At 51.0% G+C, this 22,910-nt stretch overlaps 1 protein-coding gene across 2 annotated transcripts in view; it reads left to right on the top strand.

Annotated features, from left to right (window-relative positions):
• The window catches only part of SPTBN4 (spectrin beta, non-erythrocytic 4), a 71,337-nt gene that overhangs the window by 14,946 nt on the left and 33,481 nt on the right, over positions 1-22,910 (top strand). For both annotated transcript variants that reach the window (XM_074314308.2, XM_074314307.2), the window contains 13 exons: positions 762-853; positions 1,892-1,972; positions 3,101-3,216; positions 5,586-5,698; positions 5,795-5,982; positions 6,057-6,174; positions 6,429-6,587; positions 7,307-7,609; positions 8,375-8,525; positions 11,848-12,778; positions 14,110-14,247; positions 16,455-17,205; positions 19,188-19,390. In XM_074314308.2, the coding sequence (XP_074170409.1) occupies positions 762-853; positions 1,892-1,972; positions 3,101-3,216; positions 5,586-5,698; positions 5,795-5,982; positions 6,057-6,174; positions 6,429-6,587; positions 7,307-7,609; positions 8,375-8,525; positions 11,848-12,778; positions 14,110-14,247; positions 16,455-17,205; positions 19,188-19,390 (3,344 nt within the window). The remainder of the gene's footprint in view (positions 1-761; positions 854-1,891; positions 1,973-3,100; positions 3,217-5,585; positions 5,699-5,794; positions 5,983-6,056; positions 6,175-6,428; positions 6,588-7,306; positions 7,610-8,374; positions 8,526-11,847; positions 12,779-14,109; positions 14,248-16,454; positions 17,206-19,187; positions 19,391-22,910) is intronic.

Genomic DNA, 22,910 nt, shown 5'->3' with positions numbered 1-22,910 from the left:
TAATAAGGCAGGAAGGAGGATGTGGAATTTGGGTGTACACAATGAGATTTAAAATCAACTGGTTGGTCAAGTCCTCGCTGAGAAGGTGACCTGAGTACAGACCTCAAGGAGGGGTGGAGCTGGGTTCACTTCCCTAATCCCAGCCATCATCACCCCTTGTGGGGACATGGGGGAAGGATATCCCAGGCAGAAGGAACAACCAGTGCAGAGGACCTGGGGTGGGAGGACGCTAGTGATTTAGTGAAGAGGACGGAGGTCTCTGGAATGGAGTGAGCTGTTGAAGATGAGGTCAGAGCCGTAATGAGAGGAGATTGTGAGGACTTTTACTTTCACCCAGAGTGAGCTGGAGCCATAGAGGGTATTGAGGATAGGAGGCACGTTCTCTGATTTGGGTGTTCACAGGTCCCTCTCTCTACCACATGGGGAGCACTGTGAGGGGGGCAGGGAGACCAGCATGGGGGACACTGCACTAGCCCAGATGGGGGATGATGGTGGCTGGGATTAGGGAAATGGCCCAGAAGCCAAGAATGGAGCCTTCCCTGGAAACTAAGATCCTAATCCACCACCACCCCTCCTCCTCTTGGAGGTCCTGGCCTACTGCAGAACCCATCCTCACACTTCTGAACCCCCATTCCCAGCCTGAAGCTGCTTCTCCCATCTCCTCTGTTACCTACCACTGTTCCTGGCAGCAAGGTGGGCAGGGGGCCTCTCCCAGTCTCAAGCCCTCCAGGCCCTAGCAGTCGTGTTTTATATCTTCACAGATTCAAGTCATAAAAATTGAGACTGAGGACAACAGAGAGACACGTTCGGCTAAAGATGCGCTGCTCTTGTGGTGTCAGATGAAGACAGCTGGGTAAGCCCCTCCCACCCCTACTCCCATTCCCACTCCTCCCAACCCCCACAGGCTGGGCCCTAACCTCTGGAATTCCTTTGGGGACGAGAGTGCAAATGGCAGTTCAAATCCTCAGTGTCAAAAGTTACGTCTGGAACTCATAAACTGGCAAATGAAACACGTCCACTCTTCTGACTTTGCCAAATAAACCTGTATAGCAATCTGGAAGGCCAGGTTCAAATTTAGAACTTGGATTCCTCAGAGATCAATGCTGGAAAATGGTGGACTGTCCCAGTCTGCTCCTTCTTTCTCCCCCAACTCATCCTGCATCTCAAGAGGCCTCATATGCACCTGTGTGGATCCTCCAGCTCTCAGTTCCAGCCACCTCTTCCACGAATAGCCGCCATTCACCCTAGGAGGGCACACACCAGGGCTCGGGCAGCTTGCGTGGGAAATTCAGGGTCCTGGGTGCCTTCAGTGGGGTTGAGAAATGGGGTGCGCAGACTCTGCTGGGCATGTCCCCTGGACCTCCAAATCTCTGCTCTGTGGGGAGGGCCATGGCCTGAAACTCAAGTGCCCTCTGGAGAGCAGCCCTTGGGAGGAAGAAGGGAGACTGGGCATTCTTTCTCGTCCTTCTGAGGGTGTCTGTCTTGCAATGTTGTTTCTCCATGTGTCAGTTGTTACCTCTATGTCTGCTTTTCCTTGTTCTCATCGCTCTCTCTCTCCCCTCCTTTCTTTCCCCATCACTGTATCTTGCGCTCTCTCTATCCCTTCTTCCCTCCTTTTTCCCTTCTCTCCCTTCCTTCCTCTGCCTCTTTCTTTTTTGCTCCTTTCCTGTCTCTCTATCTCTATGTCTATCTTTATGTCCATGTCTATCTCTATCTTCCCGACTCACTCTATCATCTATCATCTATCTGTCTGTTTGTCTGCCTATCCATCCATCGACCTATATATCTATTCATTCATCTATGTGTGTCTCTCCCTCCCTTCCTCTCTCTCCCCCTCTCTTTTCTCTCCTGACTCTCCATCTCTGCCTGTCTCTCCCTTCCACGCTGCCAGTTACCCTGAGGTAAACATCCAGAATTTCACCACCAGCTGGCGGGACGGCTTGGCCTTCAATGCCCTCATTCACCGGCACAGGTACCACCTGGCCTGGGGCATCCAGCCCTGCCCTGCCTCTTACCCCACATCCCTCGGGTACATGCCTGTACACATATGTATATAGATGGCACACTGACACAAGGACCCATGCTTTCACCTCTGTGTACACACACACATTTCCCTTCATACACATAGGTGCACACACCCACACAGACTTCTGTCCAGGCTACATACCCTGTGCACACACAGAAACATGTGCCCTTGCACAGATGTGTGCATACACGCAGACACTCATGCACATACACGGCCTGCACTTGCTGCTTAGATAGCCCTCGGGTAAGGGGCTTATGCTCCGTGGGGGTTGCACGTGGGTGTGTGCACAGTGCCTCCTCCCATCAGAGAGAAGTTGCTCAAGGTGAGTCCTCAGAGCCTGGCGCTGACCTGGTGGAGGAGTGGGCACCCAGACAAATTGTACCCACGTCGTGGCCATCCTCATGACAGATTGGGGAAACAGAGACCTAGAGGATGGGAGGGACTTGCTCTGGTGTGGGAGAAGCCAGAAGTCACACATATGCACTCATACACACGTGGGGAGACCCAGCCCCACCTACACACCCAGAAACCCACAGGCTGTAATGGGGTCCAGCTAACAGTGGTAACACTTACTGAATGCTCTGTGTGCTCAGCATTGTTCTAAGTGCTTTCCTGGTTCAGTGACTTATTGGAAAGCACTTAACAATATTCAGTGACTGTAGAAGCAGGGTGCTATGCTATTATTATCCCCATTTTACAAATGAAGAAACTGAGGCACAGGGAGTTGAAGTTGCTCACACAGGTGACAGCCAGGAAGTGGCCTAGCTGGGATGTGAGCCAGGCAGGCTGGCTGCTGACCTCACACTTCTAACCTCTACCTAATACTGTATAGAAATACACCCAGGTAGATACATGGGCCACCAGGTAGCAGTGAGATGTACACATGCCCTTACATCCACAGCACTCACACCCACAATAAATGGTGCACAGACATGCACCAGTACACACAGCTTTTCCCTTGGCTGGGTCCTGCCCCTCCTGCCCCTTGCCCTGGGTGGGGCTCAGACAAGGGTGTCTTTCACCTGTTGGCTTTGGAGCCTGCCTGCTGCCTGCTCGCTCTATGCCCTTGCCCAGGCCTGATCTCGTGGACTTCAGCAAACTCACCAAGTCCAATGCCAACTACAACCTGCAGAGAGCCTTCCGCACGGCTGAGCAGCACCTAGGGCTGGCACGTCTGCTGGACCCTGAGGGTGAGCCTTGCATGGCCCCAGCCTAGACATCCTCTTTGGGGTTCCCAACCCCAATGCCATCCCAAACTCAATTCCATTCTACCCCAACACCGTCCCAAATCAGGTCATTCCAAACCCCAGCTCCATCCCAGCGCCCTCCCCTTTATCATCTCCAATTCCTCCCTCTTCCCACCCCACATCCTTTATTTCCTCCATCTCCATCTCAAACCCCAATCTACCTCCATTTCTATCTCCAGCTTAAGCCCCTCCCTTTCCCCAACCCCATCCTCAATCATCTCCCCCTAAACCCACCCCTTCTCTCTCCCAAACTCTAGCCCCAGCCCCCAAACCAACACCATTCCAACCCCATCTCCATCACTGTTTCATCCCTAACCCCAAACTCCTTCCCAGTATTATCCATATCCTACTTCCAACCCCATCCCTATCCCCAGCCCATCCCTTTGTCTATCCCCACCCACAGCTCTGTCCTCACTCAGCCCCACCCCACCCCTTTTCCATTTTCAGTCCATCCCCAACCCCACCCCTGACTTTAGCCTCATTCCCAACCCAGGATCACACCAGGGTCCCATATCTGGAATAACAGCTGCTCCGTTTTTCTGAGCATCTACTAGTATGAGCCAAGCACACAGCTGGGAATTGATCAAAATTGTTCCCATTTACGGCAGCTGGTTAGCTGGTTAGAGTGTGGTGCTCTTAAGAACAAGGTTGCCGGTTTGATCCCCACATGGGCCACTGTGAGCTGCGCCCTCCGCAACTAGATTGAAACAACTACTTGACTTGGAGCTGATGGGTCCTGGAAAAACACACTTAAAAAATAAATAAAAGTTAAAAAAAAAAGCTAAGAAAAGACATTAGAAAATAAAATTGTTCTCTTTCGTCTTCACACTGACCTGGTTGGATAAGATTGATCAATCCTGTTTTATTTTATTTATTTATTTGTTTGTTTGTTTGTTTATTTATTTATTTATTTATCTATTATTTTTAATTGGGGAACATGTGTTTTTCCAGGGTGTCAAGTCGTTGTTTTTCAATCTAGTTGTGGAGGGTGCAGTTCACTGGCCCATGTGGGAATCGAACCGGTGACCTTGGTGTTATGAGCACCGTCGCGCTCCAACCACTGAGCCAACCGACCGGCTCAGCTCCAAGCTCAAGTCACTGTCTTCAATTTAGTTGTGGAGGGTGCAGTTCACTGGCCCATGTGGGAATCGAACCAGCAACCTTATTAAGAGCTCGTGCTCTAACAACTGAGCCATACGGCCGCCCGATCAATCCTGTTTTAAAGTGATGAAAACAAAGGCTCAGAGATACGAAGTCACTTGCCCAGCGTCACACTGAAAACCAGTAAACAGGACTTCTGATTTCAGAATTCATGGTCTTAATCATTCCTCTACCTGCCTCGTCGAGCTGTATTCTGTGCTCAGTGCTTGGCACATGATAGGTGTTTAGTGGATGTCAGTTTCACAAAGTGGGGAAGAATAAGGGCCCAATATAATGTGCATTAAATTAAATGCACATAGGTAAGTTAAAACAATCGTTAGACTTCGTTGAGTTTCTCTTTTGTGCCAGGCTATTCTTTGTAATACTTACAGTGTTCTTAGGTGGCAGGCACTGTGATTATCACTGCTGTAGCAATGGGGAAACTGAGGCTCAACATGTCCTATTTTCTAAGGACATGCAGTGAGTAAGTGATTGAGCTGGGATTCAAGTTCATGCTGCCTCCAAAGCTCATGTCCTTGACCTCAAACCTCATGCACCATTCATACACTTAGTCAATATTGACTGAGCTCGTACTGTATGCTAAGCATGGCAGGAAGAGTGGTTAAAAAGACAGGCATAGCCTATGTCCTCATGGAGCTCAAACTGTAGATAAGGACTTAATCACATAAGTGAATATCTAATTGAAAATTGTTGATAAGGAATTTGGAGGAACTAGCAGGAAATGATAAGTTACTCTGGGGAAGAGTAACAGGAGGAGACCAACTCTAGCCAAGGTGAACAGGGAGGCTTGTCTGAGGAAATTTAAGTTGAGTTGAGCCCTGGAGGATGAGTGGGAGTTAGGCACACAGAAGAGGGAACAGTGTTCCACATAGTGAGAACAGCATGTGCAAAGCCCTGAGGTGGAAGGTAGCTTGGTGTGTTCAAGAAATAATTATAGTTTTTCTATGGTGGTTTATATGTGTCGGGCACTGTTTAATCCCATGAGATAGATCCCCATTTGTCAGATACAAAAATTGAGGAACAGAGAGGTTGGTTATCCTGCCCATAGTCACACAGCTAGTAAGACTGGGTTCTCCCTCCCTCCCCAATACCTTCAATCCCTCTGCCCGAGTGCTCACCATAATGCTCCCCCATTCTCCCTTACCCCCTAGATGTCAACATGGAGGCTCCAGATGAGAAGTCCATCATTACCTATGTGGTCTCTTTCTACCACTATTTCTCCAAGATGAAAGCTCTGGCTGTGGAGGGGAAGCGGATTGGGAAGGTCTGAGGAACCAAGGAATGGGCTGGGTGGGAGCCGGGGAACCACATGGGGGTGTATTTGGGGTGAGGCTGATCCCACCTTCCTGTGCCGGGCCAGGTCCTGGACCAGGTGTTGGAGGTGGGGAAGATCATTGAACGCTACGAGGAGCTGGCGGCCGAACTGCTGGCCTGGATCCACCGGACCGTGGGCCTCATCAGCAACCAGAAGTTCGCCAACTCGTTGAGTGGGGTGCAGCAGCAGCTTCAGGCTTTCACGGCCTACTGCACGCTGGAGAAGCCCGTCAAGTGAGGCCCAGCTCGGGCGGGAGGGCAGCAGGTGGAAGTATGGCGTCCGGGTTCCTGAGCTAACGCCCCTTCAGGTTTCAGGAGAAGGGAAACCTGGAGGTGCTGCTCTTCAGCATCCAGAGCAAACTGCGTGCCTGCAACCGTCGTCTCTACGTGCCGCGGGACGGCTGTGGCATCTGGGATATTGACAAGGTGAGGCTGAAGGTGTGGGGAGAGGCAGGGTTGCTCTGTGGAGCTGCTCACGGGAGCCATTCACATGGTAGACATTGTGGATTGGACATTCATTCTGACAGTTTTCCAGCTGTAAAGTGTCATGAGGAAGCAGTGTGTTTTTTCCAATTTGCACAAAAGTGCTGTTATTGCTAGGAGTGACCTCAGACAGAGAAGCCAGGGCCATTAAACTAGGGGAATTATTGGAGTCTGACTGCCACCTCCTGTCTCCCTAGGCATGGGGCCAGCTGGAGAAGGCAGAGCATGAGCGGGAGGCTGCCCTTCGGGCGGAGCTGATCCGGCAGGAGAAGCTGGAACTACTGGCCCAGAGGTTTGACCACAAGGTGGCCATGAGGGAGAGCTGGCTGAATGAGAACCAGCGCCTGGTCTCCCAGGTACCGGGTCTAGGGCTTGGCTTTGGGGGGTGGGGTTGGATGATGGCCCTGGGACCAGGGAGTGAGACTTGGTCTCCTAAGCAACAGAGAAGTGTTGGATTAGTCTCCTAGGTGACAAATGAGGGTGGGAAGTGAGAATTGGTTTCCTAAGTGATTTGTGAGGAAGGGGAGTGGGCCTGATCTCCAGGGTAACAGGAGAGTGAGAGAGTCTCCAGGGTAACTAGAGAGGACAGAATTAGTTTCTTCAGAAATAGGGAGAGTATTTAATTATCTTGTAAGTGACAAAGGAGGTTGTATCTGGTGTCCAGGGTAACTCAGAAGGATAGAATTGGTCTCCTAAGCAACGGAATACAGTAGGCCTGGTCCCTGGTCTCTAGTGAAATGGAAGGATGGGGCTTGTTTCCTGGGTAACAAGTTTAAGGTTAGAGATGTAACAGAGAAGGGTGGGGCTGGTCTCCATGGTAACAGAGTAAGGTGGGCTGGTCCCCAGTGTAATAGGGGTGCATAGGACTGGTCTCCAGGGTAACAGGAAAGGGTGGGGCTGGTATCCATGGTAAGTAGGGATGGTGAGGCTGGTTTCCAAGGTAACTTGGGATGGTGGGACTGGTCTCCAGAGCAAAAGAATCAGGTGGGGGAGTTTCCAAGTTCACACAGGGTCAAGGTAGGAGGTAGGCTGCTGAGGTAGCACAGGTGAGTGTCTGAGCCCTGCCCTGTCCCAGGACAACTTTGGCTATGAGCTGCCAGCGGTGGAGGCAGCCATGAAGAAGCACGAGGCAATTGAGGCGGACATTGCAGCGTATGAGGAACGAGTGCAGGGCGTGGCGGAGCTGGCCCAGGCATTGGCAGCTGAGGGCTACTATGATGCCCGGCGGGTGGCAGCCCAGCGTGACAGCGTCCTGCGCCAGTGGGCCCTGTTGACCGGGCTGGTAGGTGCCCGGCGGACACGGCTCGAACAGAACCTGGCACTGCAGAAGGTCTTCCAGGAGATGGTGTACATGGTGGACTGGATGGAAGAGATGCAGGTGGGGGCCAGATGGGGGCCAAGGATGGGTATGGTGTGCCAGGAGGGGCGGGAGGGGTATAGGCACTGAAAGGGTTGTCAGAGACATGAAGAGGGAAGGGGAGAGAGATGGAAAGAGATAAAGAGAAATCAGAGAAAGAAAGTGAGAGACAGAGACAGAGAAATAGGTTAAAAAGACACAGAGCTATAGAGACAGAGAGCCAGAGCCAGAGACAGGGAGATTATCCCAGAGGAAGATAGTGACAGTTTGAGAGAGAATAAGAGAAATCAGAGAGAGAGAGAGAGAGAGAGAGAGAGAGAGAGAGAGAGAGAGAGAGCGCTACAGAAGCACGGACAAAGTTAGCAATAGAAATCTAAGCAGTTCCAGAAAAAGACACATAGGAAGAGGGAGTTCACCTGAGAAAGAGAGACTGGCCAGATGCAGGTAGATGGATAGATAGGTATGTAGATAGACACAGAGATGGAGAAAAGGATGAAAGCAGAGAGAGATACAGACCGAGAGAAACATGGAGAGAAAGAGATAGGGATAGATAGATATGCAGGCATAGAGAGGGGCGCCATGATAGAGCCAGAGCCCAGAAGTGTGGAGACGATGAGAGAGGGAATATTCAGAGAGAGACAGATGATGACAGACACAAGGAGACTGAGACTGAGCTCAGAGTTCAAGTGACAGTGTAGGGGTGCAGAGGGCTCGCCCGAGCAGTGAGGGAGGGGGAGTGAACTGAGGGCCAATGCCAAGACTGCTCTGTGCTGCCCCCTCCTGTAGGCGCAACTGCTGTCCCGGGAGTGTGGGCAGCACCTGGTGGAGGCCGCGGACCTGTTGCAGAAGCATGGACTGCTGGAGGCGGATGTCGCTGCCCAGAGTGAGCGGGTGGAGGCCCTCAATGCTGCTGCCCTGCGTTTCTCTCAGCTGCAGGGTGAGCCTGGGATTGGAGACTGAGGTGGAGACTTTCAGGGCAGGTGCTAATAGAAGCAGAATGAGTCCTGAGCGACAAATGGAGTGAGCTCCTTGTCTTTGGAGGCATCCAAGCACAGACTAGGATTCCACTCCACCAGAAATATACCATCAAGGGAATCAGTACCTTGATTGGAGGTTGAACCACATGACTTATTTCTGCTTTGAGAGTCTGTAGCAATAGTTCCCATTTATTGAGCACTTGTTATGTGCTAAGGCCTTACAGCCACATCTCAGTGAATATGATAAAGGTAATAAGGTAATGCATTGTCAGGGACTGTTCAGAAGCAAGTGATAGAAACTCAATTCAATTGGCATAAAGAGGAAAGGAGAATGTATTGTCTGATGTAACTACAATGTCTGCGGAGGGGTGAGTTTGGCTTCAGGAAGGACTGGATCCAGGCATGGTTCAGTGATGCTTTTAAGATTGTTTCTCTCTGAATCTAGTCTCTATGTTTGTGTCACTGTTGGACAGTCCTTCCCCTTGTGGTGTAAATCTGGGGTCATTCAGCCCTATCTTTACATCCCAGCAGCTTAGCAGACCCAGCAGGAGACAGGCCTCCTTTCCCCAATAGTTCCAACAAAAGGTCCAGGGTTTTAAATAAAAATAAAAAAAGGTCCAGGGAAGGTTTTCATTAGCTCTCTGTGGATTCCATCCCCATCGCTCAGCCAAGTATCATGGCCCTAGGCTATGCAGTGATCTAATGGCCATATCTTTGTGATGTGCCCACCCCAGGGCCAAGATTGGGGTCAGTTCCCTCCAAACACATGGACTGGGAGAGACGAAGTGGGCCACCATGACCAGAAGCAGGGTGCTGATAGGCAAAATTAAGGCTGGCTGACATAAATTTACTGGTGTCAGTGTCCTCCCGCCAGGGACCGCCGGGGTCCCCTATAGTCAAACCAGATGGGTTTATTGGCTCTTCGCACACACCATGGGGCCTCTCAGTAAGAGGGTGTTAAGGGGGCTTGTTATAAGATGTAGGCTTGTGTTAGGTGACTTGGGGATGATTTCACGTAATGTGTCTTGTTGCAGACCGAATACTGTTGGGAAGTGGGGGTAGTTGCGCATCTGAATCATTTTTCTCCAGGTGGTGGGAGGAACAGTAACTGGCAGGTCATTCACCTTAGCCAGGTGAAGGGAGATGGGTGGTCATTTTTGTGGTTTGCACAGTGACCTTGTTTTTGTGTGTGCCCACCATGATAATGGGTGGTCTCATTTTGTCCCACTCCATCACAATTGTGGAGTGGCCTTGTCTGATGTTGGTGCCCTGTGGAACTGTGTGTGCCAGCTGTGTGTGCAGACAGCAGTCAGGGCTGCTTCTTTCTTTCACTCTGAGGCCCTGAGCTGATAAGAAGGTTTTGGGGTTGGTCTGTCTGTTCCTTTATCCAGAGCCAGGAACATTTGGAATCTTGGAACTTTGTTAGAAAAGGAGGAGCCTATAGGCTTGCAGGATGGTGGGGGAGTTTGTCAGCCTCGTGGGCTGGATCACATCCTAAGAGCAAGTGTTGAGGTCTCCTTCCAAGTCCTGGTGCAGACTGACACCCCATCCTGGCTTAGCCTCTGTCACCCTTACCAGAACTGAACGAGATGTTGATAGGACCCTCTCTTTCACCTTAGGGATATTTGTCTCAGGAGGCTCCCTCTGTCTTCTTTTCATGAGATCTTGGTGCCTGGTGACAACCAGCAGCACTGAGAAAACAGCAAATAGGCTAGTGGGGGGGGTGGTGTTGTCATGGTGATGGTAGGCAGTGCTGCCTGACAAGTGGTCCAGAGTGTGATGTCCTGATCTGCTGTGTCTTAGCTTATCCTGGGCAAGCAGGCTTCCCACCCTGAGTCTCTGTTTCTTCATCTGTAAAATGGAGCTAGTAAGGATGCTGACCTCATAGGATGGTCGTGAGGATTAAATGACATGGTGTCAGAGTAAGGGCTGGATATGTGGACACCGTTTTTATTTATTATTCAGTTGGATACCTTGGTATTTGGGTCAGTTTCAGTGAACATCCAGAATTCCAGAAATCCTGCATTCCATCTGTCACGCAGGGCGTCAGGCGGGGTCTCTGCTCCCGCTCCCCACATCAGAACGCAGGACATGGTAAGGCTAAAAAGGAACACCACGGGAGCCATAGATAGGGGAGTCATACCACTATATTCTCGCTGGCAGCTGGGCTGGACACACAGGAAGCAGGATCCACACGATCTGCAACCTGCTGTCTGCTTCTCTGCCAACAAACCAACCCCACTTGCTAGCTGCAATCCGCTCTTGCTAGTTCAGCCACCATCTTCTTGCTAGCCCCCATTTGCTGCTAGCGTAGCCACAGCAGTTATATTAGTGGCCAATGGCTCACTGGTTACAGCTGACGACTGCCAACTAGCCACAGCTGATGGCGATCCAATCACAGTTGATGGCCATTTACTACCTGAGTGAGCACCTTTCCACTTGAGGCCGAGAGCCTGGAAACTGCACTCCTGGCTCTGTCCCCACACCATCAACGGCAGTGTTTTGACCCAGTCAGAAATACATTTACTCATGATCCAGAGTACACATACACACACACACACCAAGGTCTTATAAAACAATACTTCCCTTTACCTCGTGTGTTGCAGTCTAATGTTTTCTATTCACTCTATTCTATTTCATTAAAGAAATGCTGGTTGCAACCCATTAAGTTAACTTCACAGTTCTCTAGTCACAGACTAGAGGTCTGGGAGGAAAGTGAAATGTTTGAAGAAAAATGGGAGTTCAGGTCATCACTAGGGTTAATTGGTAAGGCAACAGAGGACGAGAGAGGGAACCCAGGAAATGGCCTTAGAGTGGTTTCATTTGGTTCAGTTCTGAAGGAAACACAATTTACACTAAAATATACTGATTCTAGGATTCTCTGAACCTTTTTCCCTCCATCATTCAATCAATAAGTCACCATTTTCGTTAGGCTACTGCTCTGAGCTCCACCCTGTGCTGGACAATGGTGGGAACACGGTGTGATGGATTCAGCCCCCCGCCCTGCCCTCAAGGAGCTCCCAGTCTAGAGGGGGGACAGAACAGGCAGTGATAGCCCAGAGTGGTCAGGGCCGGGATGGAGGGAACAGAGAAGCCTGGGAGTGCCAGAGAAGGCGCCTGCTTCAGACTCGGGGTGTCAAGGAAGGCTGCCTGGAGGAGGGGACTCATAACCTCGCCCCTGATGATGCTGATCCAAGGACTGAGCAGGTAGCCCGCACCACTGTCTCTTGGGTGTCCCCTAGCCGGTGCCCAACCCGGGATCCTCCCCTTCTCCTGGCCCAGGCTACCAGCCCTGCGATCCGCAGGTCATCTGCAACCGCGTGAACCACGTGCACGGCTGTCTGGCGGAGCTGCAGGAGGCAGCGGCGCGGCGGCGCGCGGAGCTGGAAGCCTCGCGGAGCCTGTGGGCGCTGCTGCAGGAGCTGGAGGAGGCCGAGAGCTGGGCCCGCGACAAGGAGCGCCTCCTAGAGGCGGCGGGCGGCGGCGGCGTGGCGGGAGCGGCGAGCGGCGCACACGACCTGTCCAGCACCGCGCGCCTCCTAGCTCAGCACAAGATCCTGCAGGGCGAGCTGGGCGGGCGGCGTGCGCTGTTGCAGCAGGCCCTGCGACGCGGCGAGGAGCTGGCTGCGGCGGGCGGCGCCGAAGGCCCAGGCGCCGAGACGGTGCACCTGGCGGGCCTCGCGGAGCGCGCGGCGAGCGCGCGGCGGCGCTGGCAGCGGCTGGAAGAGGCGGCGGCGCGGCGCGAGCGGCGGCTGCAGGAGGCGCGTGCGCTTCACCAGTTCGGCGCGGACCTCGACGGCCTCCTGGACTGGCTCCGCGATGCCTATCGCCTAGCAGCCGCCGGCGACTTTGGCCACGACGAAGCGTCCAGCCGCCGCCTGGCGCGCCAGCACCGCGCGCTCACCGGGGAGGTGGAGGCGCATCGCGGGCCAGTGGGCGGCCTGCGGCGTCAGCTGGCAACCCTGGGGGGCGCCAGCGGCGCCGGATCCCTGGTGGTGGCGCTACAGGTGCGCGTGGTGGAGGCCGAGCAGCTGTTCGCCGAGGTGACGGAGATGGCTGCACTGAGGCGCCAGTGGCTGCGGGATGCCCTCGCTGTCTACCGCATGTTTGGTGAGGTGCACGCGTGCGAGCTGTGGATCGGAGAGAAGGAGCAATGGCTGCTTGCCATGCGCGTGCCGGATTCACTCGACGACGTCGAGGTGGTGCAGCACCGGTAAGAGCGCACTTGTGGGACTCCGGGTCCCTTTCCTAAAGCACAGTCTCGCCTTCATTGGTTCAACAGTTCTGTATTCGCTCACCTAGAACCAGGGGTTCCAGTACATTGGGAATGGTATTAGTCCCAACCTCACAGGCTTCGGTAAACTAAAATGAGCAAATCCTTAGCAAATACCAGGGGACAAAGAACATTCCAGGAGCGTTTGCTGTTATTACTAGAAGGTTTATATTCATCTGGCACAAAACCCAGCTTCTCCAGGGACACCCCAGCCTGGCCCCTCCCTCGGGACTCTCACTGTACCTGTACACTCACTTTCCTTGCTAATAAAATAGCTCTCGCCCTTGTCACTTTCTCGTCCCTCGCCCTGCTCTACCTTTTTTCGTAGCACTTACCCCCCTGTGAAACATTAGATACTACTGATTCGCGTGTTGGCCAACTTAGGAATGAGTTGTTAAATTAGTGGTTGAACCCTCTGCACCACTCTCTCTGGACACCTTGTTTATTCATTCATTCACTAGGCAGGTACTTACTGAGCTCCTGCTCTGTTCTAGGTCTTGTGCTGGGCATTGCTGGGAACACAGGCCTGGTCCCTTACTGTACCCACAGTTACCCAAGCCACAGCCTTGGGCATTGCTTTAAACAAGGGAGGACCTGCCCAGCTTTAAAAAGATCTCCCTGGCTGTCATGTGGAGGATGGGTTGGAGGGGGTGAGCGTGGTGGCTGGAAGCCCAGAGGGGCAGCTGGTTTGGGTACAGTGTACAGTGCACAAAAGGGAATGGGACTGGACCAGGGCAGGAGGCCAAGTGGGCAGGCCACAGGGATGGACAGGCTTGGGGAGGAGTTGTTGTCCAAAAAAGGGCTAAGGGCTCTGGCCTGGGGGATAGTAGGGCTGTTTCTGAGATGGGGACCCAGAGGAAGAACAAATTTGGGGGGAGATGCTGAAGCCAGTTTGAGTCACACTGGGTGTAAGGAGCCCCAAGGAGGTGTACAACAGGCTTTGAGGGTGGAGACAGTTCAAAAGGAAAGAGGTTAGGGCGGGAGACTGAGATATGGGGGTCATAAATTCAGGGGTAAGGACCGAACCTGGGTAGGTGGGTGAGATGGCCCAGGCAGGGTGTGAGGGGAAGCTCAGAGGGCTCAGGACAGAGCCCTGAGGAATCTAACATTTAAGCAGCAGGTAAAAAGAGGAGGAGCTGGCAAAGGATCTTGAGAAGGTGAGTTTGGAGAGTTAGAAGGAGATCCAGGAGAAGGCAGTTTCATAAAAGCCAAGAAGTGGCCGGGTTCCCAGGGTCCAGGCCTCTCTGAGCATGTCTATCCTTCTTCTGCAGATTTGAGAGTCTGGACCAGGAGATGAACAGTCTGATGGGCCGTGTCCTGGACGTGAACCACACAGTTCAGGAGCTGGTAGAAGGAGGCCACCCCAGTTCAGATGAGGTGCGCTCCTGCCAGGACCACCTCAACAGCAGGTAGGTGGGGCCTGGGACTGGAAGTCCTTCTACGTATATCTTTCCATCATTCCTTTCCTTATTCACTCAACTATGGAAATCAAGAATGTGCAATTTCAAACCCTGAAATGATAATGGTCCTTTAGTAAATCAGCAAAATCTTTTTTAAAATGGTAATAGCCAGTGCTAGTGATGATGTGGTAAAATGAGGATATAATACACTTCAGTGGGCTATTAATTTATTTGTTCAGAAAGATTTATTGAATATCTACTGTCTGCCAGGCATTTTCCTAAGCCCTTTATATATCTTGTTTTATCTCCTAATATCCCAATTTCCATTGTAAAGATTCCAGAATTCAGGACTCTTTAAAAATAGTAACAAATTGATTACTTTCCACCTGGAACACTACCAGCAGTTCTCCCAGTGTGGTTAGGGTTCACAGATAAAGACATAGATCCAGAGAAATGCAATACTTAACATGAGTACTCAATCTAGAAACCCAGTTCTGTCTGAATCCAGAGCTAGGGCTCTTGGATTCAGCCTTTCTAGCAACCCTATGGGGTATAATTACCTCATGTTAGAGATGAGGAAACTGGAGCTCAGAGAGGTGAAGAAACTGGCTCAAGGTCACACAGCAAATTGGGGAGTCAAGTCTGGATTTGAAGTTGGATTTGTCTTACTTCAAAGACTGTGCTCTTAAATGCTGTGCTGTAAGATCCCAATATCCAGTGATTTTAAAGCCTTTGTAGCCTTGACAATCCCAAAGCATCAAATCCTAAAAAAAATAACAAAAAGAATGATTCACAGCCTTTAGTGAGATTATATGCCAAGTGCTTTAGCCATATGATCTCATTAAATACTTAATTATGGTGGACATTATTATCCCCATTTTCCAGATAAGGAAACTGAGGATCAGAGAGGGAAATGACTTGTCCAAGGTCATAGGGTGAATCTGGACAGAGCAGAACTTGAACTTGAGTCTTTCAGATTTCAGAGTTCTAATCTCTGCCCTGTGGCATGGCCATTCTAGAGGGGGCAGAGAGATGGTTAACAAACTAATGAATGAACAAGGTACTTAGAGAATTGTACGGATTTATGCAGGAATTAGAGGATAGTAACCTGGCAGTCAGCACAGATAGTGACCTGGCAGAGGCTAAGCCCTGAGGCAGAGAAGGGCTTGATAGGTTCCAGAGATCATCCCCACTCAATAACAGTATCCCAAAGGTACTGTTCGAAGCACTTCATAAATCAGAACTCATTTAATCCTCACAACAGCCCTATGAGGAAGGCACTATGCTATGATCGTGTCCATTTTACTGACGGGGAAAGTGAGACACAGAGAAGGTTACTAGCCAAAGGGCATACATCTCGGATTTGACTCCAGGCCATTCTATGCTTATAACCTGGACCACACACCACCTATGAAGGGGAAGTATGGCCCAGGCTAGAATCATCACGTGCCAGAAGGCACAGAGCAATAGCTAATTTTTCCATTAATTTATTTTGGAGTAAAACAGGTTTGCCTTTGTACCACACTATCCTCAGCACCTGGTTCATAGTACCTGATGAATCACTATTCGTTGGACTCAACATATTATCTGATATTGTAAGCCAGCACTTCCCACACTCTTTGGTCTTGAACCCCTTTGCTCTTTTAAAAACTATTAAGGATTCCCAAAGAGCTTGTTTTAGTGGTTTATATCTATCAATACTTACAATATTGGAAATTAATGCTGAGTAATTAAAAAATATTGTCATTGAAAAATAATAACAAACCTATTGTGTTAACTTTTATAAATGAGAAATATTTTTCAAAATAAAAAATGTAGTGAGAAGAGTGGCATCGTTTGGCGTTTTGAAAATGTCTTTAATGTCTGGCTTAAGAGAAGGCAACTTAGTTCTCAGGTCTGCTTCTGCATTCAGTCTGTCGCGCAGCCCTGGAAAACTCCACTGTACACTCTGGTGACAATGAGAGTAAAAAGGCAGATAGAGTCCTAGAGTTATTTTGAAGATAGTTTTGACCTCGTTCAGATTGCATTTTGAGAACTGCTGCTCTAAGCAAATGTTCAGGTAAGGTTCCATTTTTACACAGGCATTAAATGGAGCTCAGTGAGATAAAGTGACTTTCCAAGGTCACACAGTGGTTGGGTTCTACACTGTGTGGGTGGGCTCTCCACACCCAAGAGGAGGCCCTGTCCTCGTCAAGCTGCCCTCCTTCCCTGTGCAGGTGGAACCGCATCGTGGAGCTGGTGGAACAGCGCAAAGAGGAGGTGAGCGCAGTGCTGCTGGTGGAGAACCACGTGCTGGAGGTGGCCGAGGTGCGCGCCCAGGTGCGCGAGAAGCGGAGGGCTGTGGAGAGTGCGCCCCGCGCCGGTGGCGCGCTGCAGTGGCGCCTTAGCGGTCTTGAGGCGGCTCTGCAAGCGCTGGAGCCCCGCCAGGCGGCCCTCCTGGAGGAGGCAGCGTTGCTGGCCTTGCGTTTCCCGGCGCAGGCGGCACGGCTACACCAGGGTGCGGAGGAACTGGGCGCAGAGTGGGGTGAGCTGGCCAGCGCGGCTCAGGCCTGTGGCGAAGCGGTGGCAGCGGCCGGGCGCCTGCAGCGTTTCCTGCACGACCTGGACGCTTTCCTGGACTGGCTGGTGCGCGCCCAGGAGGCGGCGGGCGGCGACGAGGGACCCCTGCCCGGCAGCCTGGAAGAGGCTGATGCGCTGTTGACGCGTCACGCGGCGCTCAAGGAGGAAGTGGACCAGCGCGAGGAGGACTATGCGCGCATCGTGGCGGCCAGCGAGGCACTGCTGGCGGCTGACGGCACGGAGCTGGGCCCGGGCGTGGCACTCGACGAGTGGCTGCCGCACCTCGAACTTGGCTGGCACAAGCTGCTCGGCTTGTGGGAGGCGCGCAGGGAGGCACTGGTCCAGGCGCACGTCTATCAGCTTTTCCTGCGAGACCTACACCAGGCGTGCGCCGTGCTCCGCAACCAGGTGCCAGCTTGGGGGCTCACGGAGGTGGGGGTCCCAGACCTTGGGGGACTTCCGGGACAGGGAAACGAATGGAAGAGTATGTTTGCGGACCACCCCTGGGTTCGTGGCTTGTCGGAGGTGGTTGGGAGGGGGAGGGTAGCTGGCATGGATAGCTGGGTCTGTAGACCATCAAGTGTGAACGTGTGTGGGTAGATGTGTGACAGAATTTGAGAATTACGATGGGTGGGTTTGTGTCTTAGCTGAGGTGACTAACGGGACTGTCCTGAGTGGGTAATGCACTTGGCTATTCATTGGAGTGGCTTCCTGGGTTTGTTGGTTATCTGGAAGGAAATAAGAGGTTGATTGGTGATGATTAATAGGGTTCAAAGATCTTGGTATAGATAATCCTTATCCTCTGTTAGGATAAAGATTGTGGAAGCAGGTAATTCAGGCTGAGAGGTTATTGGGGTCAGTAAGTGATTGTGGATTATGAGGTCTGACAATTAAGTTGGCAAACTCATCCTAGAAAAAGTGCTACATACCTCGTTGCTGAATATCACTACAGTCACCGTCGCTGTGCTCCCCTTGGGAAGCTATGCACTGACGCCAGTGCCTAGTCCACCCTTCAAAGCGATTTTGGAACTCTTTTTCTAGAATGGCCATCAGAGCTGTCATCGTATTACCCTTGATGTCCTGAATGTCATCAAAATGTCTTCCTTTCAATATTTCCTTTATCTTTGGGTAAAGAAAGAAGTCATTGGGGGCCAGATCAGGTGAGTAGGGAGGGTGTTCCAATACAGTTATTTGTTTCCTGGCTAAAAACTCCCTCACAGACAGTGCTGTGTAAGCCGGTGCATTGTCGTGATGCAAGAGCCGTGAATTGTTGGCAAAAAGTTCAGGTCGTCTAACTTTTTCATGCAGCCTTTTCAGCACTTCCAAATAGTAAACTTAGTTAACTGTTTGTCCAGTTGGTACAAATTCATGATGAATAATCCCTCTGATATCAAAAAAGGTTAGCAACATTGTTGCAACAAGTTCGGGAACTTCCTTGTCAGACCTTGTATGAGGTTATGGGTGTCTAAATTAGCAGATGATCTTATTGGGGCTGGCAATTTGCAGAATCTTCTGAGGGGGTAACTGTGTTTGTGGCTTGAAGTAACTGTGCACAGTGGTTCTCTGGAAACAGCTAATCCAGTGTGGAGATTATTCTGGCATGGGAACCAAGTTTGGGTTTTGGGCAAGATAGAACACCCCGTTGTCAGATCGTCCAAGAGTAGGTACCAGTTTTGCAGGATCATTTGAGAAAGAATGACCACCAGTGCTGGTGTCTAGAAAAAGCTGACCCAGTTAGAGGATTATCTGGGGGGACAGACAGGGAGCCTTTAGAATGATGAGGCTACTAAATATTGGAGCTGAGGTGGCCTTGAGAGACCCTTTCTGACACACACATTTTTCCAGTTAGAAAACTAACCCCAGAGAGGGAAAGAACTTCCTTAATGACACACAGCACCCACTTGAGTCTTTATCAATTAACCAATATTCACTGAGTGCCTCCTTTGTGCCAGGCCCTGTTCTGGGGCTGAGTACACATAAGGAAACAAAACATATAATCCCACCTTCATAGGGCTGGCATTCTAGTGTGTGTGTATGGATGTCAAGGAGGAGACGATAAACAAGTAAATGTACATATGATATTATATCAGATATAAGCTATGAAAAGTAATAAAGCAGGGTAAAGGGATATGGCTGGAGAGGGTGATGTTTTTTGGCAGGTGGTCAGAGACCTGAAGAAAGTGCAGGAGTCAATCATGGGGATATCTGGAGGGAGAGACTGCCAGGCAGAGGGAGCAGCATGAGCAAAGGCCCTGGGGTAGGATCATGCCTGGCATGTTTGATGCTAGAAGCAAGGGGGAGGAGAGTGGTGGCAAACCAGGCTGTCCGCCTCTCCCAGGTCCTGGAATGGAGCCAGACTGACCTGTGTGCCATTTCTCCCTCCTTCCCAGGAGATGGCATTGTCGGGTCTGGAGCTCCCTGGCACAGTGGAATCAGTGGAGGAGGCATTGAAACAGCACCGGGATTTTCTCACCACGATGGAGCTGAACCAGCAAAAGATGCAGGTGGCCGTGCAGGCTGCCGAGGGCCTGCTGAGGCAGGGCAATATCTATGGGGAGCAGGCCCAGGAGGCTGTGACCCGGCTGTTGGAGAAGTAGGTCCCTCCGTCCCCAAGGGCAGAGGGGAAGGGTGAGGAGGCCAGGGTTCCGCTCCTTTCCATCACAATTTCTGCTCCTCTCTAATTTCTATTTAGTTCCATATTGCTTTTGATTGGATTTAAATTGACATTTTGTGAAAAGGTAGCTTGCAGTTGTCAACCCAAAAGATACAGAAGGATAGATGACGAAAAGTTTCTCTCCCCAGCCTGCCCTCAGCCTGGAATAGTTGGACTGGTTGTTAAAATGTTACCGTATTTTCCTGGGTGCCCCGCATCTGCCCTGCTGTTCTGGCCCCTCACTGGGAACCCTGGGACGTCCTCAGATCCTGCAGCTACCAGCCAGACACACGTTCTCTCCCAGTTTTCCAGATGAGACAGTGTCCTTGCCATGTTAGTTCTTGAATATTGGGAATGAACACCTCTGCTCGGTCCCAACCCCAGTACTCTAGGAAGAGTGTAGGATGTGTATGTTTGTGGGTCACCATCTGTCTGTCCCCTCTGCCTGTCTCTTGTCTGTCCTTACACAAATCAAGCAAAGACGTTTAATGAGCATGTACTGTGTGCCAGGCACTATTCTAGGCCCTGAACACAACAGCACCCCCTCAAAAAAAAAAAAAAATCCCAGCCCTCAAGGAGTCCTTTATAGGGTTTCTTCCAGACCTATTTCTTTGTCTATTACTCTCACTGTTTCTGCTCCTCCTAGTGACCCCAGCTTTCCCCTCTTTGACCTGAGCCAGGCTGGTAGAGAGCCCAGCACCCCTCCTTGTGTTTTCCGGTCTCCTGATGGAAAGCACACCTGGTCACTCCACCACCATCCACAGCCCCAAGACCCCAGCCCTTGCTACTTTTCTGCCTGTATCTCTCTGAGCTGTTCTTGTCCTGCTTCTGTCCAGGACTCAGGCATCTTTTCCCCCTAAATTCCTCTGGGACAAGGCTGGAGTTTTCTAAAGGAAACTTTTAGGGATTCTGGTCCTAAGGCTGTAAACTCATGATTTAGTGCCCCAAGCTGCTGGCCTGGACCCTTTCTTCCTTTGTCCCATGTTTCTTGAGTGCCTGCTGTATACCAGGCTCTGCAGAACGAGGAGGAGGAGTCTGGAGGACTGTTCATTCTCAGATTCACTCCATTATTCCTTTTCAGTCATTAGTTGTTCCTTTCATGCTATTGTTTATTCCTTTATTCTTTAGCCAAGTACGGTAGAGTCCTTTCTCTGTTGCAGGCCCTGTGTGGGGCACAGTGATAACCAAGGACAGGACATGATTCCTGCCCTCACAGAGCTCGCACGCTATCTGATAAGGATGACCCAGAGTAGTCAAGGCCTGGATGGCGGAAATGGAGGGGGCTGTAGGAGCCCAGATGGAGGCTTGTGCTGGGTGAGGCTGGAAACACAGCAGGAATTGAGACAGACTCAATTCTTGCCCCCACCCCAGGTCCCAGTTACTTACTTGTCTAGGGACTCATTTCCCACATGGTGAAAGTAATACAACATCCTCTCACTGGTGGGCAGGGGCTGCTTTCCACATCCACAAGGGGGGCAGAACCTGGCAGATTGGGGGTGGTGGCTGGGGCCCTGGGGTTAGACAGGGCCAGGTTCTAGTCCCAGCTCCACCCCTCAACCTGTGAGATTTAGGGTAAGTCACTTAGTCTCTCCATGGGCCTCATCTCGCCTGGAACCTAGATGCTCTGTGTACTAGGTGCTCTTATCTACATTTTGCGCATGAGACTCAGAGAGGGTCATTGACTTGCTCAAGGTCACAGCCAGGAAGTGTCACAGATAGGATTTGAACCCTGCTGTTTTTTTCACCCTCCTGGAGGTTTTCCTCATCCAAGGACTGATATTTCACAAGTTGGCTGGTCAAGGTGTAGAGAGATTGATTTCAGTTCAGTTTCAGAGGCATTTCCTATTTCCTGGCTTCTGAGCTGAGTTGAGGCAGGAGGGAGTCAGTCCTTTGCTTGTTTGTCTCTGGCCCTTCCTGTTCCTCCTTCCAGCTGTGCCCTGGTTGTCTCTGTAACTTTCTCCCACATGTTCCGTCTCTTGGCCTCCATCTCTCTCTCTCTGTCCCTCCTTGTTTTTCCTTGCCCCCATCTGCTCTCTCTAACTTCTTCTGCCTCTCTTTCTCTATCTGTCTTTCTCAGATACTTTACCTTTGCTTCTGTCATCTCGCTTTCTCTCTGCCTTTATGTCTCTCGCATTCATTCACTCATTAATTAATTCAAGAAATACATATCATGCACCTACTGTCCACTGTGTACCAGGCTCTTTTTCTAGGCACTGGGGATATAGCTGTGAACAAAACAGACAAAAATTCCTGTCTTCATGGAATGACATCCTAGTGGGGGAGACAGACAAGATAATTAAGTACATCAGATAGTGTTAAGTGCGAAGGAGAAAATTATTATTATTATTATTTTTAAAGATTTTATTGGGGAACGGTGTGTACTTCCAGGACTTTTTTCCAAGTCAAATTGTTGTCCTTTCAATCTTAGTTGTGGAGGGCGCAGCTCAGCTCCAGGTCCAGTTGCCATTTTTCTAGTTGCAGGGGGCACAGCCCACCATCCCTTGTGGGAGTCGAGGAATTGAACTGGCAACCTTGTGGTTGAGAGCTCACTGGCCCATGTGGGAATCGAACTGGCGGCCTTCGGAGTTAGAAGCATGGAGCTCTAACCGCCTGAGCCACCAGGCCGGCCCCAATTATTATTATTTTTTAAACTTTTATTTATTTAAGCATGTTTTTCCAGGACCCATCAGCCCCAAGTCACATAGTTGTTTCAATCTAGTTGTGGAAGGCACAGCTCACGGTGGCCCATGTGGGGATCGAACTGGCAACCTTGTTGTTAAGAGCACTGTGCTCTAACCAGTTGAGCTAACCGGCCGCCTCAGGAGAAAATTAAAATAGGAAAGAAGGCCAGAAAATGTTGAGGAGTGGTCAGGAGGGGTCTCACTGAGAAGGTGACATTGGAGTGGATATCTGGGGGAAGAGCATTTCAGGCAGAGGGAACAGCCAGTGCGAGGCCATGGGGTGGGAGTGGCTTGTTCAAGGCACATTGTAGTGGGATACCCCCAACCCCCTCCACTAGGCCTTTTGGGCACTTTGCCCTGCGCTGTCGGCAGAAGGGTAGGCTGCCTGTGGCCTGGGTCCAGCCTGGCTAGTTCACTGAAGCCAAGGGTTTGCTCCTCCTCGCTGACACACCTGCCCACTCTCCCTGTGGCTCCAGCCCCTTCTCTCCCCATGCCGGCTCAAGTCCCTCTCTCTAACTCTGTTGTGCCCTTCTGTCTGGGTAGCTGTGTCTTTTACTGATGGCATCTTGTCACTTTGCCTCTCTGGGCTATCCCTGCCCTGACTCTCTGTCACTTCCCTTCTTTTCCTCCTTGTGCTTCCTTCTCTTTCTCTCCTTCTTTCCTTCCTTCCTTCCTCCTTCCTTCCTTCCTTCCTTCCTTCCTTCCTTCCTTCCTTCCTTCCTTCCTTCCTTCTCTCTCTCTAACCCTGCTTTATTTCTTTCCTTGTCTTTCCCTATTTT

This window comes from Rhinolophus sinicus, chromosome 8 (assembly GCF_057876585.1).
Source record: "Rhinolophus sinicus isolate RSI-liver-muscle chromosome 8, RSI-T2T, whole genome shotgun sequence".
NCBI classification, from domain to species: Eukaryota; Metazoa; Chordata; class Mammalia; order Chiroptera; family Rhinolophidae; genus Rhinolophus; species Rhinolophus sinicus.
Note: the sequence above shows the minus strand (reverse complement) of the source record. Positions and strands in the feature narration are given on the sequence as shown.